This window comes from Daldinia decipiens, assembly GCF_022478715.1.
Source record: "Daldinia decipiens strain CBS 113046 unplaced genomic scaffold F4813scaffold_73, whole genome shotgun sequence".
Lineage (NCBI taxonomy): Eukaryota > Fungi > Ascomycota > Sordariomycetes > Xylariales > Hypoxylaceae > Daldinia > Daldinia decipiens.
In genome coordinates, this window is record NW_026054616.1 from 2,888 (window position 1) to 29,006 (window position 26,119).

The window sequence follows — 26,119 nt, forward strand, 5'->3', positions numbered from 1 at the left end:
TTATATTTAAGTTATCGATTAAAGGTATTAATAAAATTATCGTAAATTTAACTATTAATTAATATATTATAAGCTTTATAAACTATAAAATCGTAAACTTTATTAACTGTAAAAAGCCACCCGATTAAGCCATAATAAAACATTTTTAATAATAATAACAGTTTTTTTAAAACTGGTATTACGGGTTTAAATTATTAAAAGTTGTTATTAAATAAGATTTAAACGTTTTAACTTTAAATTAAGCTTTATTAAACTTAATATTAAGAACTTTTAAATAATAAAACTAATAAAAAAAAGGAATAACTTATATTAAAAGTAAATAATATTATATAAAATAAATGTGTGCGATTATAAATGGTATTTATATTAAAAATATAATCATATGATTAAAGTTAAAGTTACTTAATACACTAGTACCAATTTATTATTTAATTAAAAAAATACAATAAATATTAAACTTTTATATAGCTTATAACTTAAAATTATATAATAATACCTTTGCTTTTAATAATGTAACACCACACCAGTTCATTAGTTTTAAATCAAGCTTTATTAAACCTAATATTAAGAATTTTTAAATAATAATAAAAAAAAAAAAAAGGAATAACTTATATTAAAAATGGATAATATTATATAAAATAAGTATATGTAATTATAAATGGTATTTATATTAAAAATATAATCATATGATTAAGGTTAAAGTCATTTAATATACCAACATTAATTTAATAATTTTTTAATTATTAATTAATATAAAAAAATTAAATATAAAGTAATAATTAAATAAAGATTAAATATATATTAATAAATATATATTAAAAAAAAGAAAAAAAACATACGATATTAAAATAAAAATGTTATAATTTATTATTATTTATTATTAAGTTGTTTTATATATATATAAGTTAATTTAAAAAGTTAATATTTTTAAACTTAATTTTATATACGTAATAATACGTAATTAAATTATATAATTAACTATTTTTTATATTTTAATATTAATATTATTTAATAACATTAATTAATATTAATAAATATATATATTAAAATAAAAAATTAAAACGTTATAACGTTTATAAAATAAATTTAAATTAATACATTTAAATAAATATAATAATAAATACGTATTAAATAAACGATATAAAAGTTTATTTTATAATATTTTTAATGATTTAATTAAATAAGGTAAAATTATAAAAACGCATATTACACCGTTATTTTACATGAGATTAAAGATTTTTAAGTCATTTAATATGGCTGATTAATCTGACAATAAAGTAAAGTGTAACAAGCTTGCGTCGACAACATAAGTAATTGTAAAAAGTTCATGCTTAAATGCACAGTTAACCCCATTGGACCAACACTTTCTTCCGGCCTTTATTTCCCTTTTTGCCTTTCTTAAAATCATTTACTCCATCTTCACTAATATTGCCGTCCGGTTGTGTAAACGTATCCCCACCCGATGCTCCCCATGAGAAACCAGTATTCCTTGAGCCACCAGCATCTCTACGTACACTTCCAGTCCCGTAACCGAATATCGTCGTCGTAGGCTTGGGCGCCGTGGGAAGGGCTGGAAATGCTTCTTCTCGACTAGAATTTTTCGGCGCTCTGGTCGGGGCTTGGGACGCTGTGCTAGAGCTCCAAAGCGCGGTAGCCACCGGCCGCGATGTATTGGCTGTGTTGGCGCTGTTAGATGGTAAGGCCGGGAAAGAAGCTGCGGGAGGCATCGGTGGCGGACGTCGCGGAGAGCTTGAGCTAGAAAATAAAGTAGAGGATTGTTCTACGCTCGACCGCCGTGATTGCTGGGTAGAGCTTTTGAGTTTGAGAACTCGAGTTGTGTGCCTTTGGGATGGCGCGGCAGCAGCTGTAAGAGGAGAACTAGCGGCGGCGGCGGCGGCCCAGCCAGTGTTAGAAGACGTTGCGCCGTGCATACCGCTCAAGCCTGGCAGAGTTGGGTAATCTTCATTTATTGCCCTCCAGTCGCCCCAGGCTTTCCGCAAATCATCTTCCTTACTCGTGTCTTCGAAAAGATCCGCAACCTCACGAACGAGCGTCCCAAGAGTAGTAGACGAAGTATCTGAAAATAGAGAAAAGAGTGCATCTACGAGCGCAGCAGCCGACAGCTTGCCCTGTCTATAGGAGGATATTTGACTACGGAATGTGGCAATCTTGTTCGGGTCATTCTGTAATAGGTTCGATGCCCGTTCGATTACACCGGAATGCCGCAGAAGCCGGACGCGATCTTCTGGGGACAGGTTCGGGTCCGTCAAGTTTAGCCCTTCCATCTCGATAGACGGTGCAGTGGTGGTAGTGGTTGGGACAGACGAACCAGGGGAGTTTACTGTGCGTTGATTTGCTTGGACAGCAGGGATAGCACTGTTTGAAGGGGGTGCTGTTGATAGTTGCCCACCGAATGTCCGGTTAGAGACGGACTGTGAAGAATGTATAGCCATCTGTCTCTGGAAAGCAAGCTCGTCTCGTCGAAGGGGTTGTGCCGAGCTGACCGGGAGAGGATCTGCGTTCGGATCGCGACCTCTTGCGCGCCTCTCTCTGTCTCTATCCCCATCTCTATCCCGGCCGGAACCACTGCCGCCCCGTCTTTGCTGGTAAGGCTGTCGGTAATCAAAGCTCGAAAGGTCGACTAGACGGGCATCCCTTCTCACATCTTTAGATAAGGAGTTACCATGTTCACTAAGCTGGTGCGCTTTCAGATCTATCTCAGAGTTGAAGACAACAAACTTCTTCTCAAGACACTCGCGATCGAGGCATAAGAAATGGTCCTTCTTGAAGTGTTCTTCTAGCGCATTATAATCTCGATAGTAATGAGGCTGCCTAGGATCCTGGCGGTCGCAAAGGAAGCACCGCTCATGTTTGCTCCGGCAGTGCTCGTAAAGCTTGTCATCGTCATAGAACCTCTGGCCACAGAATGCACATAATGGGTGACCCTTAAATCCCGTCTGGTCAACAGCGCCGGGGCGGTCGTCACCATGTCGCATGTGCTTCTCCAACTCCTTGTCGGTAAATAACTCGTGTTCGTGGGTAAATACTTTCTTGTTTCTTGTACACAAGTCGCACATCTTCTTGTGGTGAGTGGTACGGACGTGTCGATGCAGGTCTGGCCAACCAAGGCCAGCAAAGTCGCAAGAGTCATCTGGACAATTATAACGCAAAAGCAAGATAGTATCTCCGACTATATCTTCGTTCGTGTACCGAATACCGATATTATCGTCTGTACTAGTAACGTCGGTGTCAGAGTAGTCTTGGTATCGTTTAGTTGCATCGTCCGTGAAAAGAACAAACGGAGCAAGTGTCTACCAATGCGACAAGATATGTTAGCCCTTAATACTCTACGCAATGAAGCTGTTATTATGGTGGTAGAATCGACCATACCCTACAATGCGCGCACTCTTTATTTTTGTATAGTGCCCTCATCCGCAAGGAACAAATATGACAGGTTCTATGGTTGCATGGAGCAACAGACTGGTGGATGACGGGGCTCGCGCAGATGAAGCACACTTCGGCCTCCACATCTTCTTGGTCGGCGTTCGCTTCGCTAGCCAAATGTGGGATGCGAGGTTGGGGCAGAGATGATGCTGCCTTGTCCGAGTCTCCGTGAGGAAGCGGCGTCGCTGAAGAAGAGGTATGCGTCCCCGATATGTTAGCTCCCCTTCCTCTCCCACGTTGCGATCTGCCTTGCCCTCCACCCCTAGAGTTCCCATCACCTCGTCCACGCCCACGCCCTCTACCTCTGCCTCTCGAATTCCTCTCGCTTCTGCCGCGGCCTTGCCCAGCTTGTATCGAGTTTGGGGCTTCGTTCGACGCGTCTGTCGAGCCCTCGGCAGTAGCAGACATAATGGACCGCAGAGAGTTTATGGAGCGAAGAGACACGACCGATATGTTCCAAGTAGCAAGGTCGTAAATTGAAATGTTGTATCCGAATGTATCTAAAATATTGGACTGATGTCCATATCTTTAGGAGATACGAGTATACCTGTGTTTAGTCGGATCTATTTAATCCTTACCTACATAGGTACCTTTTTAATTGATGAATTTTAGCGGGCAGTGGCTTCATGGTACCTTAGGCGATGCGCTTGTAGGTACCTACATACATCATATATGTATGGAGGTTACCTAGGTACTTTGTCCTTGTCACAGCCACAGGACCGCGGGGCGCGAAACCCCCCGCCACAAATGGCGGGATGATTAGGTAGGTAGTGTTTACCTAAGGGATGGATATTTGGCATACCCCGACTTAATACCCTTCTTTAACAGGCAAACATGTAAGAGGTATGTTATTTAATTGGATATGTATATTAGGTATGTAATATTGAATCTGGTGGGATTATAAACAACTGGTAAAATGGTTTTCTTATCCGTGATATCTGACTGTCTTACGCTCACCTCATTTAAGGTCACAAACACGTAAATAGAACACAGAGGTCAGCCATTAGGCTAACCCCAAACATTTCCTTCGTAGTCCATCTTGTTAATTTAGCTACTCTGAGATGAGGCCTCAGAACCTAACTATCAAAGCCCATCCTGAATAGATAGCCCAGTGACTACGCCGCTTCGCCGATGCATCAATCTCATCCCCCCTAACGCCGATGGTAAACCGACCGATCCCACCTACGGCCGCATTCAAGGATTCAGCTGGAGTAAAGAAAACGATCATAAAGCATGCCACGTCCATATCACGAACATGTAGCCATCCACCATTAGCTAATCACATAAGCCCAACCAGCTATATCTTCTAAGGATCAACTCAAGAGAGTACCTGCAGCACAACTTACCAACTCACTAATTACTCCTCGTCTACCGGGTAGAGGTGGTTACCAACCAGCTTGTTCATCTGGAACATGTCCACCCTAGCTTGCTTAAAAACAGCTTGCATCCTCTCGTCGCATCGTATCTGCCGCTTGTCATTTGGGTCTTGCAGTTGGTTGCCTTTGATGTGTTCCCATAATTTCTTGACAACTTGCGGTCGGGACAGCTGTGCTTAAGGGTTAGAAGATGGACACCTGCTACAGGGACCTAGCCCTAGCTGAAAGCTTGACTCAAGGAACGCTCACCTGCGATTCTCCACAGAGCTCGGCGAGCGGGTAACTAAGGTTAAAGGGCTTTTGGAACCCTCCTCCAGCTTTTCGTGGCCGGCTACTTGATTCCTCACTTCCAGCCACGTCGCTATCATCATCGGGTCCGACTTTCTTTTCGCTCTTCTTCCGAGGTGTGGCCTTCTTCTTCTTCGCCGGAGCCTTAGGCTTCCCACCTCCGCGTGTTGCGCGAGTGCGCTGGTTCTCCTGTGCCTGGAGCATTGCTGCCAGTTTGGCGTCCGCGTCCTCCGTATCTTCACTCTTCTCTTTCCGCTGTTTCTTCCTAGGCGGTTGCACTGAAACCTTTATCTCATCCCCGTTTGTGTCATCCGCATCTTGGCTATTTTCTTCGTGGCCATTGGCTTGTTCTGGGGGCGAAGGACGTGGAGAAGTCAATTCGGGATGGGGAATTGCAGAGGATGGCGGCGGAGCACCTGACGAGATAGCGTCAAAACGCTCCTCGATCAGCGCCTTGATAGCATTCTATGAGAATATTAAGTTAATAAAACGTAGAAGCCTCGCATGATGTAATGCTCCAAAGTAAAAGCCTGACGAGGATACCAGGAGGTAAAGGTAGATAATCAAGTTGCAGTAATAAAACTTAGGAACTTGCCACGCACCTTCTGATCGCTCAGATCCTTCCCGCCCAGTGCAGCTTCGAGGCCCATGCGAACTTTCTTGCGCGTGACAGTTTCGAGGTCCGCGATAGCTAAGATGCCATCGATGACTTCCGTATAACGGGTCTCCTCTTCCGTAGTCACTACCTCTATTAGTTTAATGCTAGCTTACTTGATGAGTAGTATCCAATAGAAATGACATAAGATAGATAAGAATTGAAGAGCGTGGTATGGATGCGAAACTTACAAGGCGCTGCCATGATGCTACACGCTAGTTCCAATTATCTTCCAAATACGATATGACCGAGAATTCAGTGGCACACAACTAGCGAGGAATATGTCGTGTTTAGTCGAATATATACCTTGACAAGGATGAAGAGGGGGCTCGTTGCAGGCGCGATAATGTGTGTAGGATCGCTTCCGAGGTCAGAACATGGCGAGGAGGGAAGGTAGGTAGGGTTAGGTAGTAGATAGGCGGCGCTCTACGGTAGCTGGTGCTGGGTTTAAACGAGTGGCGGCTGGTGAATGGAATGCCCAAGTTCTAGGAAAGTATCAGCAGCTGCTTGAGTTATAGGGATCAACCACATAACAATGTATGTCTACATACGCCTTGCTTTGCACTTTATGAATCGCAGCTAGAGACTGAAGACGCGATGGCAGTTGTAGCTGGTGAGGGCACTATTAGTACTATACCCGGTCGATACGCCCAAGTCCAGGCGTAGGCGGCCTGATAGGAGTAACTAGTTGCTGTTATGGTTGGTAAGTCGGTGGTTGCGGAAGAGATATGAAAATGATGTGGGCGATGTCTATTGAGATGATGCGCGCATGGACGTAGCTTCAGAGAAGCAAATATCCTTAGCTTGACGCTGAGCTAAGGGCAGGGTGGTCAATTAACAGATGTAGAAATGGAAGTATAACCGACCAGGATTAGTTTGGAAGGTAGTTGTAACTATCAATGAAAACTGATTATAACCCTTTGTAGGTAGTAACCAGCACAAAGACTTGTCGTTGACGGCCCGCCCGCGAGAAAAGGTCACTAGACCAATCATTGGACCAATGGCGCGCTATAACTTTGCTAGTTGCATATAAGGTTTCTAACCTACTACGTTAATTACATAACTTAAGAGGTAAGCTGATTTATGTACATACAAGTATTTGTAATTTTTAACTTAAGCAATCATTCTCAACGTATTTTAAGAGATAAAATAAATGTTTTTTGTTATTTGAAAATAGATCTTTTATGCTTCGTTTTATTTTATTTAAAATGTTATTACCCCATTTACCAGCCCTTAAAGCTGATAACATGAGACAACCTTATTAAAAGTACAGCACGGATACTTAACAGTCTTATCCCTTCCCCCGCTTATCGGCAGTAATGGTACCTGACCTTACCCAGCGGCAACGCTAGCTTTAAATGGGACGCGGGATGACGGAGATTGTATGATGCGGCTAATCACAGCCAATCCTAAGGCCTGCTTTGTATAAGTTACCGGATTAGGCATGGTCAGCCTTACCTAGAAGTGCGCATGCGCAAGTACATCTATTACTATCATCTTCATCTAATTGCACCTTGTTTTCCAAACAATATTATTAGGACCATTTGAAGATAAATTATGGTAGCTGTATGATTTACACGAACTTATTTATTACGCGCAGGTTTGTGTTAGGGTTTTGATTATATCTTACCTCAGGTATACATTTTAAGCCAAAGTGCCATATATTATGCTTAACACTTATTTTTGCAGTGATAATATGACAACTTCTGTCACGGTTGGGAGTTAGGACTTAAGTCACGGCCTTTAGCCTTTGTGTATACATACAGACCTTGCAGCCTCGCTGTAAGAATCTGATATTCTGGGTTCCCTAGAACATCACCTTCATTCAATGACGCCTTTTGGTTTCAGCCTCGTGATAACTTCATTATGGTTATACATTCCTTGAGCTAACCATATACTTACTCCTCCAATTCACGAAAATCACGCAACATTAGTGTCAATACTTCCAATGGCGTAAGTCTTTTACTAGGAGACAAAGCTAGTGTATCGTATTGTTTAACACGGCAGATCCTTTTCAGCCTTCTTATACAATTCCATAGCCTTACTTTCCGATAACATTACCTATGTAGGTACGCTACCACTTAACTAGCCTTAAGGCTAAATAACTAGGCTTAATTAAGGGATAACTTAAAACATGTGTACATAGTCATACGTGATGTCAACTTAGCAGCCTAAGATCCAAGCAAAAGTATGGTTTTACATAACATCACTTTTATAATAAATTATACAAGAAGAATTAAAAAAAGAATTAACAACACGACGTATACTTACTATGCACTACTTATTTAATACGAGCAAATATTAAACCCGTACTTTAACTTTAATACTCGCTTTAAGTTCAACATAACCATGCTACATGTAGGTTTCATTTTCGAAACGAGAAATCCATTTATGATAAGCAAGTACCAAACATACCTATGTATAAACTTTGGGTTCATACATGTACTCATCAATGTCATTGAAGTTCGATCTGTACCAATCGGCCAATTTCTCGCACTCATCTTTTAAATAGCAACATGGGGACCCCATGCTATCTAGATAGCCAAGGCCTACTACATTGATGATTCATGTCCTTTCATACAGAATAAAACTTCCTTAATGGTGAAATAGGTCGCTTCATGCCACGGAGTGACCATTAAGTATCAAATCTAACTTCTAACTAGGTCGTCTGTTACCTAGGTTGTGTAGCTAGTCTGTTCCTTACTGTAGTGGCGTCTTACCAAGGTAATAGATTGGCCGAGAGTCCGAATTGCTCAGGGGCAACATATGAGCTGAAATGCAGCCAAGACCAACAACATACTTGGCGAACTACGCCTAGACTTCCTACCTTGGCACGCCATCTGCATACCATACCTTATACATAACATACATAACAACCACTTTGAGGCGGAAACTATGTTGACAATAGGGTAGGGCTAGAAAGACGGGAAGAGCGGGCATCGATTAAGAGATGTAGTATAGTGATGCTGGCGATTTTTCGGTCGGCTTTCATGTATTTTACCTACATAGTAGCTGGGCAATGTTTCGCTCAATGGTGCATCTAAGTAAGCAGGGATGAGGGATCAAGATCAAAGGAATGGTAAATTATATGCATAATCGCGACTATCATAAGTATTTACCCATATACGATACACTAGTAACGAGATAAAACCGACGAATTCCCTACACGCTATCGCTCCTATTATGGTTGTCTAACGGCGTACGTACATAGTGTCGCGTAGACCGAGAAGGAGAGAAGGACTATTAAGATGCTGCCGTTCTGTTACACGGTCTCTACGCATACACCTTGTTCGGCAAAATCAAGGTGATACATAGTACCTTACCGAAGCTTGTGTTTCCCACGTGGCAATAAGGATCATAATGATAAAGAATCGGTAGCCCCTCCGAGATGTTCCACTTGTCATGAACTCCTTTTGCTAGCCCAGTGTAGCTAGGCCTATCTTCTAACCTAGTAAGCTGTAGCATAATGAGTGCTCCATTAATGGCAGCGCTACCGAGAATTAGCACACCTGGACTGACTCGTCGCTTACAAACTCGTTGAATAAAAATGTGAAATGAGTGGAGGGAAAAAGAAAAAAAGATCGTCTCGTAAGCTGTAAAATTCTTCATGGGAACCGATTTACTACGGCTTTGCGGCCTATTATATTCTACTGTCATATCATAGGAGAGTAGCTTATTATTACTAGCCTATGTTTAGAGAGGGTGGAATCGAAACACCCTAACGCATCGCAACCTCGGCGACAGACTTGGCATCGGCTAGGAGTATATCCTTTGGTCGTCTCCTATCGTGTTGAAGTTTGGTCCGTTCGGAAAATAAATCTTAAGCGAAGCATCATCCAAGTGTCCAAGCGTGTGGCTGCTTTCTAGCTGCACGACAGCGTGCTACGAGGGAGGTAAATAAACGGGCATGGCTTATAGCGAAGACTATGGTCCATTGGCCCCAGCTAGCGATACTCTGTTGCCTCTGCCTAATGACCATAGGAATGGACTCATCGCCGTCGCCGTCTGTGGCATGGTGTCGTTTATCACGACGTCCACATTGTTCCTATTCCTGACGTATAAGTTAATTACATGGCATTTTGGGAACCCAAAGGGAATAGACGAAGGTCACCAGTCCCCAGCAAACGATCTGTCGCTAGGTTTAGCCCAAAGGAATTTTGGGTTATCCAAGAAGGCTATTCCACAGGGACACGGTGGAGAACGGCAGCGACGACAAGCAGTAGGACGAGGGCCGCCAAACCAGTTTCTCGTCCTCGTATACAACTTGTTCTTCGCTGACATGCACCAGGCTACGGCATTCATGTTGAATATTCCGTGGATCCAGAACCACGAGATTGCCGTAGGAGTTCCGACTTGTTGGGCGCAGGGCTGGTTTGTGTCGACAGGAGATCTGTCTGCGAGCTGCTTCATATGCGCTATTGCTATTCATACTTATCTAACCGTCGTGAGAGGGTACAAACCGCCGCAGTGGGCCTTGTATCTTGCCATTATCGGTTTATGGGTGTTTATTTATGTTATGGCTATTGCCGGTGTGGCCGCTACCAATAACGGGAAAGGGGCTGGTGGGTTTTATGTTCGCGCAGCAGCTTGGTAAGTGAGAGAATGGGTGATATCATTCACTAACACCCAGTCACCCAGTCAATGTGTTTTATAGATATCAACATAAATGACTAATATTGGTTGAAGGTGTTGGATAAATGTCAGATTCGAGTCGCTTCGTCTATGGCTTCACTACATATGGATCTTCCTCTCGTTTGTCATGACGAGTATCCTGTATTCCCTTATCTTCTTCTTCCTTCACCGGAAAAGGGCCTTCTCTCAACCCTTTTCACATAGTCGTCCATCAGCTTCGACACAATCGGATACGAATAACACATCAACCCAGACAAACCCTTCGGGACACCATCCCGCTTTCCTCATCTATCCGGTCATATACATATTATGTACAGCACCATTAGCATTGGGCCGTGTGGTGAGCATGTCTGGAACGCAAGTGAGCATAGCTTATTTCTGCCTGGCGGGCGCCATGATAGCCTCTAATGGATGGTTGGACGTCCTGTTGTTTTCGACTACACGACATTCTATCATCTTCAACGCGCCCCTCGACTCCGAGGACATGGGCTTGGAGACATTCGCATTTATGAGAACACCGCATTGGAGACGATACGGAAATATGGTCTGGGTGCAGGGCGGAGTTCACACCAGTAACCGCGAAGATGGCCGGCAAAGCAAGGGACGGAGGAGAGCAGTGTGGGGACTGGGACGGCTCAGAGAGTCGATAGGGTGGGATGGGAGAGACGGACGTTCTAAGAATGGCAATAGCCGCTGGGTTGGAGGTCCAGGTAGCGGGAGCCAGGAATCCTTAAGGGGTATTACGAGAGCAGCGGAGGCGGGAATCCAGATGGATACCGTGACAACGGTCGTAGTAGAGGTTGAGCAAGAACACTCCAAGACAAGATCACGAGAACCTTTAGCCCACTCGATAGATAGTTCAGAAAAAGTGCACGCGCAAAGGGTGGGAAGCTTGCGTTTATGAGATTAGAACTTTCGGTCTTGGGGATATAAATAGAATATAAGAAACAGAATCAACTCTGGTAATCACAAGTTTTTTCTATTTTATTAATGATCGGATGAAGTCTGTTGTGCCCTGAGGTTCGTGTTGGTTAAGCCTCTAGGTACATAAATACATGTATCTTTAGCTTTGAGCTAGAATGGAAATGAGTTGAAGTGTCGCTATGACATTCACGTGCTTGATTATTCAGCCAGATGGAATACATAGATACCTAGGTAGGTACCTAGGTATGTATGTTGTAAGATCTCCGTAAGATGTGTGTCAGCCTTCAACCGAACCAACCATTGAATTTACTACATACATGTATGTACATCCATCCTTCTTCTATACGAAGTATAAACCCCGGCAATCTCATCCTTGTTTAAAATAGCCCGTGGAAACACGTACACGTACTGTACATGATACATGACCTACATGTAGGTACATACATGTACCTCAATATTGAATGAGGTAATGACAGGCGTTGCATAACATGTACATATGCACACATACATACATAAACCCAATAAGCCGGTTTATCCGTACATACATGTATGTATTGAGCGTATTGTCCTCCACGAGATCCTATCAAATTGATCTGGGTTGCTAGCCTCCTTGTCTCATGAAAAACAGCAGCGAAATGACAACTTATAACCCGAGAGTCTAACCGCTTATGCCCAGGGCTCGTCTCACCACATTGCATCACGAAAAGAGAAAGAAAAAAAATCCTTCGGACTGCAGACTCAACCAACATATGCACACTTACCATTCTTGATTTGGTTCTTTTCCTCTTTGCTCCCTCTTTCGTCTCGTGTTCATGTTCATGCGTCGTTCATCAACACCAGCGGGGTAGAACAAGGAAAGAAGACGAAATATTATCATCACATTCTTACTTTACTTCGACTTATAAATATCGGCGTCAACGTTATTATCAGATCCACTATCCACTCTTTCGGACCGGAGGGATTTAAATATTTACCTATTAATTACAACCCTCCAAATTAGTGACTACCTGCCTGGTACAATTCAACTACGGAACCCGTTGTTCATCGAACCGAGACATCCCCGACTTATCCATTTCCGACCGGTCCATCGACGCGCAGTCTTTCGAATCTATCTTTTATCCAATCTATCATCGAACTTTAGTAGCCCGAGGCGCGGGAACTACGTCCTCCTACTGCCTATTCGCCTTATTTCGAAGGCGGCTGATCGATTTCTATCTCACGTTTACTCTTTTTATCCTTGATGTAATCCGACAATTATCCCGCTCGCATCCATCTCTACTCTCCCTTCCGAATACCGCTATCGACAATTACACATTGACGTCTTCAATATGTTGCGACGGCCTCCTGGCGAGGGACGGCTCGTCGTTCAACAGCGCAAGGTCCTGCTCGCCTTAGCCGTATTCCTTTTACCTTGGCTCCAACTTGTCGATGCTCAGCAGCAGCAACACCGACAGCAATCCCCTCCGGAACCAGTTTCCGTTGCCAATATTTTAAACGATTATAACAATGATAACATAGGCGTGAAGAAACATGACGTTCACGGCCGAGATGTCCCTATTCCCCGACATGAGTCCTTCGGTGCTGAGCGAGTCGTAGGCAACCTCGCTGCCGCTACGCCCTCCAAAGCACGCAACCATCACGAGACCCCAGCTGTTAACCGCAGGAACAGTGTCACTACCAATAAGCAGCGATTCCGAAACGTACCTTTTCCTAACGATGCGAGCGCCCTCGCAACTTTGGCTCCGGCTTCGTCCGTTCGAGCACCAAATTCTCCAAGATATCTGCCCAGCCTGCTCGCCGGTGCTGGGCTTTCCTCGCCGCAGACTGCGCGGAATCTGGAGAAGTGGGAAGTGGAAGACTACATTCTTCTGGCGACCGTCGATGGACATCTTTATGCTGTTAACCGCGAGTCCGGCGACGAGCGCTGGCATCTTCAAGTTGAGCAGCCGATCGTCGAAACCATCCACCGTCGCCCAAATAGCTCCGTAGCTGATAGGCGAGATGGTTATGATCATCATCCCCTGGATGACTATATTTGGGCTGTCGAGCCAACCCGTAACGGTGCCCTCTACGTCTGGACACCATCTGGCTTTGGCAGCGGCCTGATAAGTACAGGCCTATCAATGAAGCAGCTAGTAGAAGAGTTCGGCTCCTACGCTGTTCAGAACCCACCCGTAGTCTATACTGGTCACAAGAAAACGACCATGATCATGCTAGACGCAGCGACCGGTCGCGTTCTTAAGTGGTTCGGACAGGGTGGTTCGCAGGTTGATCAAAGTGCTACTTGTTTCCCCCCGAACGGGCGTTTCGTTGACTCGGACAGTGAGGAATGCAGTGATAGTGGCACCATTACTCTGAGTAGAACAGAGTATATCGTTACTATACACAGATCGGATGACGGTAGGGAAATTGCCACACTTAAATATGCTGAATGGGGCCCAAACAATTTCGATAATGATCTCCATCAGCAGTATCGAGCGACGCAAGACAACCGCTACTTTACTAGCCAGCATGACGGTAAAGTTTATGCGCTCGCCTATCCTGCCGGGGCCACCTCTTTCGCGCTCCAATTCTCTGTCCCCGTCGCGCGTGTTTTCGACATCGCTAGGCCGGAAGATGCTCCTCCAGGTAGCAACCCCGAGCTTGTCCTACTCCCTCAGCCCGTCCCGCCCGCTCGAGATGAAGACTCTGCCCGCGTCAGAAGTCATAGCGTGTTTCTCAACCAGACCGAATCCGGTAGCTGGTATGCCATGTCTGGTTGGTCGTACCCTTTGATTGTCGATGCTCCCGCGGCACAGCTTAGCCGTAGGAACCGATGGGACACCGAGAACCCTTGGGATACGCTTGATACTACGTGGGCAAACAAGGCGTTGGTAGGTACTCATGTCCTAGGGAATGCAAGAACCGTGGCACAGTGGCCGCCAACTATTCCTCCAAGTTTGCCTTCCTCACCTTTCACGCCAGAATCTGACAATGACGATAATGAATCTATCGTGCCGACCCCGCTGCCTAACACGGAGCCTGATCCTACAGGCATCGTTGGCAGCATCGTTGCTCTTCCGCAGTACGCCGCTGATAAGACAGTCGACTTCTTAATGAATCCGATCCTATTCCCCGTCATCGTCTATCTCTTGTTCCGCTACTACAAGGACTTAGTTAGATGGTCCAAGCGCCGCATTAAGCCAAGGCATTATCTCGATACTGTGACATATGTGCATTCAACAGATCCTGCAGTTGGTCCGTCGCGGGAGGTAGCCGCTGAAGTCATCCGAGCGTCGGTTGAGGAGCCAGATGAGAAGCAGGAACTATTAGTAACTGAGAAGCAAAGCGCTGAAAAAGCTGTACCCGCTATCGTATCCACCGTGGAGTTTGAGCCGGTAGATATAGATGACAACCGTGAACAGCAGACCGAGGGCGAGTCTCCCGAGAAAAAGAAAAAGGCCCACCGTGGCCGGAGAGGAGGTGTCAAACATCGAAAGGGGGCAAAGAAACAGCGTGACAGTGTTGAAAGCTCAGGGGAGAACGCCTCCCCTGAAGCTGGAGAGGGAATCCCTGGTTTGCAAAACATTGGTCTACCATCCAAGCTTGAGCCGAATATCACAACCATGAATAACGACCCCGAGGATGTAAGCGGCCCGATCGTCAAGATCGGTGGTATCGAGGTCAACCAAGACGAACAGCTTGGTATGGGCAGTAACGGTACCATCGTCTTCGCTGGAAAATTTCATGGGCGGGATGTTGCTGTTAAGCGTATGCTTACCCAATTCTGGGATATTGCAACCCAGGAGACCCAACTGTTACTCGAAAGTGATCACCATCCCAATGGTACGAGCTTAGTCGTTTTCTTTTATTGATTTCTTCGCCCAACATCTATGTGTGACTGCTAACTCGCTCATTTAGTGATTCGATATTTTGCCATGTCGAAGAATGATAGCTTCTTGTACATTGCATTGGAGTTGTGCCAAGCTTCGCTTTCAGACATTATCGAAAAGCCCGCCATGTTCCAAGATCTGGCTCGGGCCGGCGAGATGGATCTACCTCGAGTCCTATTACAGATCGCACATGGTCTAGGGTTCCTTCATGACCTTCGCATTGTTCACCGTGATTTGAAGCCTCAGAATATCCTGGTCACCATGGGACGCGACGGTAAGCCGCGACTTCTCGTATCGGACTTTGGGTTGTGTAAAAAGCTCGAAGGAGGCCAATCATCTTTCGGCGCGACCACAGCCCACGCCGCTGGGACTTCGGGTTGGCGGGCACCTGAGCTCCTCCTCGACGACGACGCGCGCGAGTCTTCTACAATGTCTATGACCAGCACACATAGTGACTCGAGTCAATTGATTAGCGCTGATGTCATGCCTAACCGCCGTGCTACTCGCTCAATCGATATATTCAGTCTTGGACTTGTATTCTTCTACGTACTCACCAAGGGACTACACCCTTTCGATTGTGGCGATCGGTACATGCGAGAAGTCAACATCCGTAAGGGTCAATTCAGCCTCAAACCTTTGGATGTACTAGGCGACGTCGCACACGAGGCTAAAGCCCTAATCGAGACGATGCTTCGATCTGATCCCAGGGCCCGACCTTCGGCTAAAGATGTCATGTCCCATCCGTTCTTCTGGTCGGCAAAAGAACGGCTTGCTTTTCTTTGTGACGTATCGGATCATTTTGAGCTTGAGCCTCGAGATCCACCATCCAAGGCCTTAGCGGAGCTCGAAGCGTGTGCCCCCCAAGTATGCCGCGGTGATTTTCTCAAGACGCTACCTAAGGAATTCGTGGAGAGCCTGGGAAGACAGCGCAAATACACCGGTTCGAGACTTCTAGATCTGTTGCGAGCGCTCAGAAACAAAAGGTTTCATTACGGTGATATGAGCGAGCCGCTGAAGAAGATGGTAGGACCATTGCCTGATGGATATTTAAGTTTCTGGACTCGACGATTTCCAAACCTGTTGATTGTGTGCTGCACGGTTATCTACAAGTTAAACCTCGAGGAACTAGATACCTTCAAGGAGTACTTCAAACCAAGAACACCTCTATGACCTTTGTTAGATAGATAATGTACCTGATGCCATATACTGAGTCTTCTATTCTATTGCGCTTTATATTAATTAAAGTGCTGGCCGAGAATGGCTTCAATACTTGACCAAGTCGAGCTAAGTAACTCAAACGCGCTTGTATACACTTTGAGCCATGAATTATTGTGTATGATGACAGACGTATTTTTGATGGATTTTAACTTTTTCAATAACCTTAAGGCTTTATTTTTTTAATATTCAATTCACTTTGACATATGCTTAAGCACCTAATGTATGAAGGTGGATGTCACGACCCGGCCGGATGGATTGTGGCTAATAATAGAAAAAATCGAGATATACTTTTAGGTACATGTATGTCATGATGTACATATGCATGATGCACTTAAGTTCAATAGTGCTTGATGTTTTAGGGACAATGCATAAATGTGAAATATGTTTTATTTCTAAGTACCTCTTATAGTTACATGCTTTTTTTTTTTTTATAAAATAAAAGTCAAGTTAGCTTAAATAAACGTACATTAAGATAATATTTACTGTACAATAAGCTTTAACAACTTTAATATATAATAATTAATTTAATATAACTTATTATTTTTCTTTTTTTCTTACATACTGTGTACATATAAACCTGTTATGTTAATGCTTTACACATTATCCAAGTATTATTTTTATACCTTTAAATAATTATAATGCAGGTATGTTTTACTCTTGTATAAATTTAAGTTGGTTTGTCAAACTATTTATTTTTTAATCTTGATACTTTTTCCTTTGATTCTTGTTACTTTCTTAAAAGTCAAGCACAATTTGATGCGCCCATACATTGTGTGGTTTGGGAAGAACAAATTGGCTACCCGGAACAAAAGCTCAATTTGGAGTTTCGTGATTTGATTTCCATCACTTGTTCACCATTAAGTACATTATGTACGTGCAATACACCCGGTCTTTGCATACCTGGTGTGATAGAAGTTGTTCTCTCCCCCTCGGTATATGTGCTATGTGTGAAAACCAAGGGTCAAATAGCGCTGCAGTAACCGCATCGTTAAGGTGAGAGCGGAGGTGAATCTTACTTGAGGTATATCTACCTACTTTGCTTATACCTACCCTGCTGATCTCAAATCTACCAACAGCCATCACCACTTTCATCTAACATTCTGAAATTCCGTCGCTCTCACTTTATCACTACCTTGATACTTGCCCGTATTGGCATAAGTAGATGGCTTGTCTGCTCACCTGTGTAAACGTCAATAGTCAATGTGCCCGCATACTTGGCTTTAAGATCACCAACATTGGCATCGCATGGTCAATGTTGCCTTGTTCTCTCGGCCGTGGACCACTTTCACATCTCTCCTCATACGTCTTTTCAACCTCTTGCACAATATCATCCTTTCTTGTAGCGGCTCATATCCAACACCACCTTTTAGCATCCCCCATGTGATATTGCCTCGTCGTCATGTCTTCAAATTCCAAGGCAGAGTCACCAAACGCCTCTGGATCTAAACAGGCTACCCTAGCTTCGCCTACTATGGCTCAACCAAGTACTCCTACAATCAAACACAAGAGAAAGCAGCCGCATCTGCTTAATCCTAAACTTGGACCAGCTGTAAAAGATTTAACCAGGTCTCGATCTAGACTAAGCCCAGCTATCAAAAATGTAACCAGGCCTTCAAAACCTACCGCTTCTCAGAAAACAGAGAGCCGGGGGCTAACAGTGTCTAAACTGCCTAGCAATGAAACAAGAATCAAGGTTACGAATTTACGTGACCTGGCAGGCGATCATAAGCAAACGGCTCGCGACAGCCGACGGGATCCGTACGAACTGGTCTCTGATAGTGAAGCCAATGATCGCCAGAGAAGTAATTTTACGCCTGCTCCTCCATATAGCCACATTCCGTCCCCAGCAGATGCAGGAACAACCAATATGGGTGCTTCGATGAATCCCAAGCGCGCACAACCATCAACACCGGTACTCCCTGCTGTTAAACCGTCTGTATTTATGAGCTCTTCTCAGGGTACCCGTACCTCTAGAGGTCCTCAGCACTCTCGCCCACGCACTCCAGCCACAGTTCCCCTCAATAAGCAAATCATCCTCCTTGACTCGTCAAGCAACGAGGATACGAGTTCCCATGTCACACGAAAATGTTATTCTGAATCCAAGCGCAGGTCAGGTGTTGGCTTATCGATGCCAGCATACACCCTCGCGAACTCAGCAGAGGCTTCAGTCCGTTGTTCCCAGGGAAGAATAATCCCGCCTCTCGAAAAGCCGTCACGACCTCACCCTGTTTCCCGTCAACGCACTGCAGCCAAAATCCCCGCCGGTGCTGAGATTATAACGATAACCGGCTCATCGTCTGAATCAGACACAGAACAATTAGGTGGCAAAGTATCGACATCTGTACACTCGCCCTCCAAAACTATCAAACAACGTTCTCGGTATCCTGTTAACAGTCACCTAAGTATTATCGACAAAGAAGCTCAAGGTACAACCTCTCTGCCGACCGATTCAGCACTACTTAGCAAGAAAACAAGACGAGATAGTATTGCGCTTCAAGGAGGTTATGCCTCTATTCATAGACATAAGCAGGAACACTACAACAAATCCCTTACTAGTCCAAATAGCAATTCGCTACCCCCGCTTGGCGAAAGTACTCCGGCTAATGAAAAGCATACAATTTCCCAGAAACACGCTGAAATAAAACAGCCGCAGAAAATCGACCAGGGGCCATCTTCCTCTAAGTTCCAGAACACCAATAACAATTCCAATTGTCTAGTAGGAAGCGACGAATCGGCCGATACTGCAACTCAGCAAAGGACCACCGCATCGAGACAGCGGATCTCACGAGATAAACACAAGATCCAAAGACGCTCTTCCCCTAACAATATCGTAATGAAAGCGGTTCAGAATACTCCTACAGAATATAAGACCTTTAATGTGCTTCACGGCTCCGAGCAAGACCAAGGCCAAAGTAAACTCAAGGAATCTAAGGAAGTGATCAACCACGGTGCAAATTTGGGGGATTCCGGCATATCAGCGACAGCTACTAAAGATGTGAAGAAGATTGCGAAAGGCAGGTTTGAGAAGAAAGGTTCGCTATTACCTATAATAATAACTAGCAAAACTTCGCTAATCGTATTTGTAGAGAAATATGGCATTATATCCGAGTCATTATTTGAAGAACCCAACTACTCAGATGATGAGTATCAACTAGTCTCGGATAATAAAGAGCAATCAAGCGAAGACTCAGGTGATGAGCTATCCCTCCATAGACGAGCCCGAGCCATCAAAAATATGACATTGCTGTCAAGTCCCGGTCGGAAACTGCGTAGTAGATCCTATCCCAAGCCGACAACATCATTTACCCCGATCAACAAGCCAACCCCCGGAACCCAAGAGCGGAAATCAACCACTACGTCGCCTAGGATATTCAAGCTTGGTAAATGCCATTCGAATCGCATACGCATCACCACTGATACAACCGATTCCGATTCAAATGGATCTCGAGAAGGCAGGATCAATAAAAAGGACGACAAGCCAACTGAATTCGAGAGAAAGTCGTGGTGGGATCCACAGGCGTGGATAGAAAGATATGAAACCGGGTTTATGATTGATTTTAATGTTGCTGACAGGCTCTGGCTCGGTATAGGTCCATTCAAGGGGTGGATATCTGATGGTCCTGGAAAGGGTACTTATATGCCTGGCTACGGACCACCAGACGACGCGACAATTGCCGAAGCAGAAAAAACGGCTGTGCTCAGATATCATCTACGCACCTACGATTCAGACTCGGAAGATCATGAGCAATGGGAAAGGGATTACTTCCCGGATAAAACGAAGCCATGCGAAAACGAAGGCAGTTCCGCACAGCTCGCTCTAGGCATGAACCAGGGCATGAAGGTGACAGGCAGCCCAGAATGCCCAACCACTGACTCACGAGAAGAGGAACTCCATTGTATAGCCCCGTCGACAGATCCAGATCAAGCAACACTATTAAAACGGAAGGCACTGAGCGAAGCTAAGGCAATAGAACGAGCAGAACGTGCAGAGAGAACAGAGCAGTATGTGCTTACCGGAACCCCTAGCGGACGTATCAATTCCCAAGACACTGATTCCTATGGTCCAATAAGTAGTAGAACCCGAGGGAAACTTTCCACCCACCGCGTACCAACGACGAAACCTGACGACACTACATCACCATCATCTGCGGCATCCGAAACAACTTCTACCCTAATTACGCGACAGTTAATAGCCGACTGTACTTCGCTTTCGAGTCCAATGAATCGAAGAACCAAAGCTTCATCCTCGGCTCGGCATGTTAACGAGCGATGCAATTCCGACGATGAAGGTTCAAGCAGTATCAGCAGTAGCGAACTGAGTTCTGGCATTCTGGCTCGACTGTCCCGTGAGACGTCATCACTACCACCGGCGTCAGGAAGGGGTCAGAGCATGTCCGTCGGGTTGGAGTATCCCAATGCCAAACCTGAATGGTTCATTCCACCCAAAACCTCGACCAAGACCAATATAGAAGTTATGCTACCATCTATGTCGGTAGAGGAGCGCGCAGGATACGATGTGGTTTCCCCAGTTGATGACGATGAATCTACACCGCTGCCTCCCACGTCGTTCAAGGAAATCAACAAAGCCACTCCAAGCTTGAGTCCGGAATCAGACGGGTCAGGAGAAGAGACACTCAATTACGTATTGCGCCAGTCGCCTCTATGGCTACACAACATCACGGAGATGGTTGAGCCCAGAGACACAATAACGGACATGGCGAACCCGTCATCCAAGTCACCGGTTAAATCATCATCGAAAAGGCCATCTGTGGACCTAGAAAGCCTACGAAGTCCACGAGAACCGCGAAGACACCTCTTTACAGCTACAGCAGCGGGCAATAGCCAAGCTGGCCAACATTTTTCGTCTGAGACCAAGAGAAAGGAAAAGAGGAAAGCTGCCTCCACGGGTTTCCCCCCTCCCGATGAATCACCCGCTAGCAAGAAGCAGAAGGCAGACAACTATCCAAGCTTTAAAAAACCAAATAGACTTGGCCAGAATTGTCGCCGCCGAATGCGAATACAGAAAGAGAAGCAAATGCAGAATAATAACAGCCAGATACGGATATGCGAACGCCAACGTAGTTAATAGATCAACGATTACGGTTCGACTACCTCTTCGAGACTTAATTTAACGATATCGACCAACGTATATGGAAAGGGATTGTCGAAGTTAGGAACTAATATGTTTTACATACTTGATGTTCACGGAATGAAGAACTAATAAACCATGCGAGCTCGATACCTCCGTTTCGGACGAATTTAGTCTCTTGAGACACTCTGCTATTCGAGTGTGCAGGCGTGGGTGGATGTTGAATGGGTTGGTTACTTGTTAGTATAAGAAAGTAGGATAGTAAGAGAGCGAGAAAGAATATTATACCTGGCTACCTACATAGGTAGGTAAGGTAATATGGTCTGGCCAGCAAATCTCATGTCTTATGGTATAACATGTACGTCTTCAAGTATGATATCTACTTTGCCCCAGTGAACATGGCAACTTACCGTATTCGCTTGCTTTGCCATTCTGTATTATAGCCAGCATCGTTGTTCATTCGTGTATGGGATGAGTGCTGGTGAGTAAATAAACATCTAACATATATAAAGACAGGTATATATATACATACCTACTTAAGGTACCTCTATATGTAAGTCCCGTCCGAGAAGCATACAAGTATACACTAGGTTAGTTTGTCTTATCGTAGATCTGCAACGCCGGTACGATTGAATGCGGGGAGGGTTTCCGTAACTGATGATTCGCGGACCTTTTAGGGGTTAGGTTGTATTACTACGCCCGGTTGGCATCAATACCTATGCGGAAATATATGGCCACTCAGAATGATTCCTAATATAGATTATCATATTACCCATAATAATAGTTAAAATGGGAAATATCATATCTTACAAAATTATAATTCTTTTGAAAAGAATCATTCCGTATAAAAGAATCATTCCTTGGAATCTAAGGTTTTGATTGGCTGGAATAAATGGGCCAGAGTTATGTGACTTTAAAAAATGGCTTAAAAAGTTAAAAAGTTAGGATGCCTGGGACTCGAATCCCAGGCTCCTAGCCCCACCAATGCGGGGGTGTTTTAATTGAGCTAGTTGCCCTAGTGGGTGGCCAGTCCACTAGTGCTGAAAGAGTAGACGTTTTTGAACCTTATGTATTACCCACACTTTCATTTTTTTAATATTACTGGCCAATTAAGATTCTAATTCCCGTACAAGAAAGGATATCCTGTACAAAAATCATTCCACTCCCTAAATATGATATCTCAAAACCACATTTTGCCGGTATGGTACGTATCTGGATCACGGATCGTCCGGAATCAACTCATGTCAAATTGTCTCCTAAATACCTATACCCCGCAGTCTCCATTTACATTTTAATGTCTAACTGCTGAATAGTTCTCACTCAAAGTGACATTACTTTACTGTTGCTCAAGGTATTACATTTCTCATCATGGCTAGCTTTCTAGTCTATATCTATTTCATTTCGCACCCTTCATTCTAATAACCACCATTTTTACGTACCCTTTTTTCTGCTTCTTTAAAGTGCAGGAAAGGACAAGGAGTTCACTCTTAATCGCGTCTTTGCTGGCTGCGATGAATGCCATAATCTACCATTCAGCTCTCGAGGCCAAGCGCTCCGCCGTTTGATGTATACACTCCTGGCTCGACACTATCTTACCCTCGTTCACTGCTATACAAGGTCGCAGTTGTCGGAACCTCGATGTGACCGTTTCGGTTTTCAAGATGGTCAAACTAGGTTCCCTTACTCGTCTGTACCAATCTTCATCCCTTTCTGAGAGGGGTTCATCTTCATCGGTTTTGTGCCCAAGCCATTCGAGTTCCTGAAGAACAGGACACCCTTTCCTTCACCCTTGGCGCCCTCGCTAGGTTCAACCCATTGGCACATCCTGGCACTGCGCCACATAGCCTTGATGAAGCCAAGCGAACCATCCTTGGTATCCGACCGGTAGTGACGACCCATTACCTTCTGGATAGATTCACTAGCCTCGTCGGCATTGTAAAATGGGATCGTGGAAACGTAGTGGTGAAGGACGTGTGTTTCGATGATGCCGTGCATCAACGTGCGACCGATGAATCCGAACTCGCGATCGATTGTCGCAGCGGCCCCACGGACATAGTTCCATGACTCAGGCTTGTAGTGAGGCAGAGAGGGGTCGGTATGCTGGAGGAAAGTAATAGCAACTATTTTACGGTTAGTAATCTATCCAACAGAAGCGGTCGCACACAAGCAAAGTGGACTTACCCAACCAGTGGTTGACCCAAAAGTACGGTAGAAAATACCACACAAATAGGTTTTCCCAACCAAACTTATTGCCGAGCAGGACCAGGACCGAAGTAGTGATAGCCAAGCCGAGGTCACTTAGAACGATCAGTTTCGCATCCTTGGCCTCGAAAAGGGGGCTGGATGGGTTAAAGTGATTGACACCACCGAAGAAGCCGTTGCTCTTGCCCTTTCCACGTCCCTCTCTCTGGCGCTCGTGGAAGTTGTGCCCTGTGACGTTGGTAAGAAGGTAGTTGGGCCAGCCGATAAGCTGTTGGCCAACAAGGGTGAGAAGGGTCACGATAGGCGTCTCCTCGCCGAGCTCAGCGAGTTCGTGAACGAGTTTGCCCAGGCGGCTGGCCTTCTCTTCGCGAGTCTTAGGAACGAAGACCATGTCGCGCTCGATGTGGCCAGTTGCCTTGTGATGCTTGCCGTGCGAGATCTTCCAGCTGAAATACGGGACCAATAGAGAAGAGTGTAGTACCCAACCAACAGAGTCATTCAGAACTTTGGAAGTGCTGAAGGATTGGTGACCGCACTCGTGTGCCAATACCCAAATACCGGTTCCAGAGAGACCCTGGAGGAAAGTATACAATCCCCACAAGGCAAAGCGAGCAGAGGTATTCGGTATATTCTCTGGGGTCACATAGGTATGAAAGAGGTAGAAAGTGATGGCCAACTGAGCGACATCTCGGATGACGTAATAGAAGCCCTTGAGGGCAGATCGCTCAAAGCAATGCTTGGGGATAGCATCGTGGATATCCTTGATAGTGTAATCGGGGATCTCGAAATCGTTGCCGTACGTGTCAATCAGCTTGCCGTGAAGAGCGCTGTTGGGTTCGAGAGAGGACATGGAAGAGAGAGAGGTAGAAGACGCGGAGGGCCGAGGAGAGTCAACTGGGGACCCAATAGCAGTAGAAGGCGACGAGACATCGGTGTCCGCAGTGGTGGATGTCATGGTTCGCCGAAGGGCGGGGTTCTGGCGCGGAACGCCGGTGGCAATTGCAGAAGCCATAGTGAACTATGATGGATATCTGCTTCCAAGTGTTGAACCAGAGGAGAGGGGGGGGGGGGGACAATTCGTCAACGATTGTCACGTCGCTCCTAGCAACGGCACTACTTTTTAGAGTCTGTGGTCAAATATAAATTGACCGTGTGTTTGGGACCGACGATGAGAACCGAGAACCGAGAACCCACGGCAGCACAGCACCGGGACAATCTCTAAGTGGAAAAATGTCGATTAGAAGGACGAATTGATAAATAAAGAAGACAAAGCGACAGCTTTGGTTTATATTGGCAATGCGTTTTCGCCTCCAGTCTTCTAGATGGAGACCAACCCTGCGTTATGAAGCGGGGGTATTATGTACCTAACATAACCTATGGGGAAGAAGGGTTTTGACAACAAAGGACAAAAGGAAGAGAAAAAAAAAGTCGAATCGCTGAAGTCGTTACCTACATGTTACCTTTAATGCGAACGTTTTTATAATAAGTACCAGGTATGTACATGTATGTATGTACCCAGTCCACATGCATCTTTTAAGGTTTAATGCTATATAAGTACATACATAAGTACCTACTTTATTTTCCATTATCCTTGCTTATATAAGGTGTATAATGTATTTAAATATTTTAAATGTTATATTATCACATGTAAAATTAAATGTAAAAAATTTATATTTTATAAAAGTATAATATATATATATATATAATAATATTTAATAAAATAATATTTATAAATTTTTTTTATTTTTTTACCGTTTTTTATAATTTATTTATTTAAATATTTTTAAATAAATTTTTATTTTATTATTATTTATAATAAAATTAATAATTAATTAAATTTTTAATATTAGCTTATTAAAAAAACATTTAAATTATATAAATAAATTATCATATAATGATTATTTTTATTAAAATTGCATAAGTTTGTTGGGATAACGGTCACGTGATCTCGTCACATGACCAGGGTTATGCCCATACACACCGCCCACGCACAGCCCACGCATTTGTACAATAGATATCTTTCCCCACTCGGGGGAACCCCTCCTCTCTTACCTTAGAACAACCAATCAGAACACAATCGTTATTTGCATTCCCTTTCATATTATTACGTAATACATAGTCAATCCAACAAAGTTAAACCAATTTAATACATACGAACAAGTAAGTCATAAGCATATTTAAACTTAATAAAATAAATATTATCATCGTCATCATTATCATCACCGTTATTACCATTATCGTATGTCATCAGACAATACATGACCTAGGCCATCGTTCGACCAACCCCGTCCTCGGTTCTGTAAGACAAAAGAAAACATAAACGGCACCAAGCAGCGCGCCACGCAAATACATATGTACGTACATACACACTTTGTAACATAACGCTGAGTTCGGAATCTTGGTAAAAAATGAGCAAATG

General features: G+C 44.3%; 5 protein-coding genes across 5 annotated transcripts; 3 read left to right on the top strand and 2 right to left on the bottom strand.

Annotated features, from left to right (window-relative positions):
• Positions 1-1,343: 1,343 nt before the first annotated feature.
• F4813DRAFT_384043 (uncharacterized protein) lies at positions 1,344-5,967 on the bottom strand (the record flags this gene model as incomplete). Its single annotated transcript, XM_049246019.1, has 7 exons — positions 1,344-1,755; positions 1,792-3,311; positions 3,391-3,834; positions 4,817-4,990; positions 5,070-5,573; positions 5,711-5,850; positions 5,955-5,967. 7 exons carry the CDS (start codon positions 5,965-5,967, stop codon positions 1,344-1,346), a joined length of 3,207 nt encoding a protein of 1,068 aa, XP_049094380.1.
• Positions 5,968-9,177: 3,210 nt separating this feature from the next.
• Positions 9,178-11,428, top strand: F4813DRAFT_401260 (G protein-coupled glucose receptor regulating Gpa2-domain-containing protein). The gene is made up of 2 exons (XM_049248384.1): positions 9,178-10,353; positions 10,450-11,428. Exons 1-2 carry the CDS (start codon positions 9,671-9,673, stop codon positions 11,297-11,299), a joined length of 1,533 nt encoding a protein of 510 aa, XP_049094381.1. The 5' UTR covers positions 9,178-9,670; the 3' UTR covers positions 11,300-11,428.
• A 1,219-nt stretch (positions 11,429-12,647) lies between these two features.
• Positions 12,648-16,579, top strand: F4813DRAFT_401262 (uncharacterized protein; the record flags this gene model as incomplete). Its single annotated transcript, XM_049248385.1, has 2 exons — positions 12,648-15,144; positions 15,220-16,579. The coding sequence occupies 2 exons, from the start codon at positions 12,648-12,650 to the stop codon at positions 16,359-16,361; spliced, it is 3,639 nt and encodes a 1,212-aa protein (XP_049094382.1). The 3' UTR covers positions 16,362-16,579.
• A 976-nt stretch (positions 16,580-17,555) lies between these two features.
• Positions 17,556-21,969, top strand: F4813DRAFT_320636 (uncharacterized protein). Its single transcript, XM_049240988.1, has 2 exons — positions 17,556-19,441; positions 19,496-21,969. Exons 1-2 carry the CDS (start codon positions 17,809-17,811, stop codon positions 21,493-21,495), a joined length of 3,633 nt encoding a protein of 1,210 aa, XP_049094383.1. The 5' UTR covers positions 17,556-17,808; the 3' UTR covers positions 21,496-21,969.
• Positions 21,970-22,670: 701 nt separating this feature from the next.
• F4813DRAFT_378031 (fatty acid desaturase-domain-containing protein) lies at positions 22,671-25,306 on the bottom strand. The gene is made up of 2 exons (XM_049245306.1): positions 23,680-25,306; positions 22,671-23,618 (listed from the first exon to the last, which is right to left on the bottom strand). The coding sequence occupies exons 1-2, from the start codon at positions 24,710-24,712 to the stop codon at positions 23,179-23,181; spliced, it is 1,473 nt and encodes a 490-aa protein (XP_049094384.1). The 5' UTR covers positions 24,713-25,306; the 3' UTR covers positions 22,671-23,178.
• Positions 25,307-26,119: the final 813 nt, after the last annotated feature.

Excerpts from the sequence above, each read along its gene's own strand:
- F4813DRAFT_401260 (XM_049248384.1), top strand. The coding sequence starts at position 9,671 with ATGGCTTATAGCGAAGACTATGGTCCATTGGCCCCAGCTAGCGATACT. Across the intron at positions 10,354-10,449 it reads TATGTTCGCGCAGCAGCTTG|GTGTTGGATAAATGTCAGAT; the intron begins GTAAGTGAGAGA and ends TATTGGTTGAAG.
- F4813DRAFT_320636 (XM_049240988.1), top strand. The coding sequence starts at position 17,809 with ATGTCTTCAAATTCCAAGGCAGAGTCACCAAACGCCTCTGGATCTAAA. Across the intron at positions 19,442-19,495 it reads AGGCAGGTTTGAGAAGAAAG|AGAAATATGGCATTATATCC; the intron begins GTTCGCTATTAC and ends TCGTATTTGTAG.
- F4813DRAFT_378031 (XM_049245306.1), bottom strand. The coding sequence starts at position 24,712 with ATGGCTTCTGCAATTGCCACCGGCGTTCCGCGCCAGAACCCCGCCCTT. Across the intron at positions 23,619-23,679 it reads TTGGGTCAACCACTGGTTGG|TTGCTATTACTTTCCTCCAG; the intron begins GTAAGTCCACTT and ends ACCGTAAAATAG.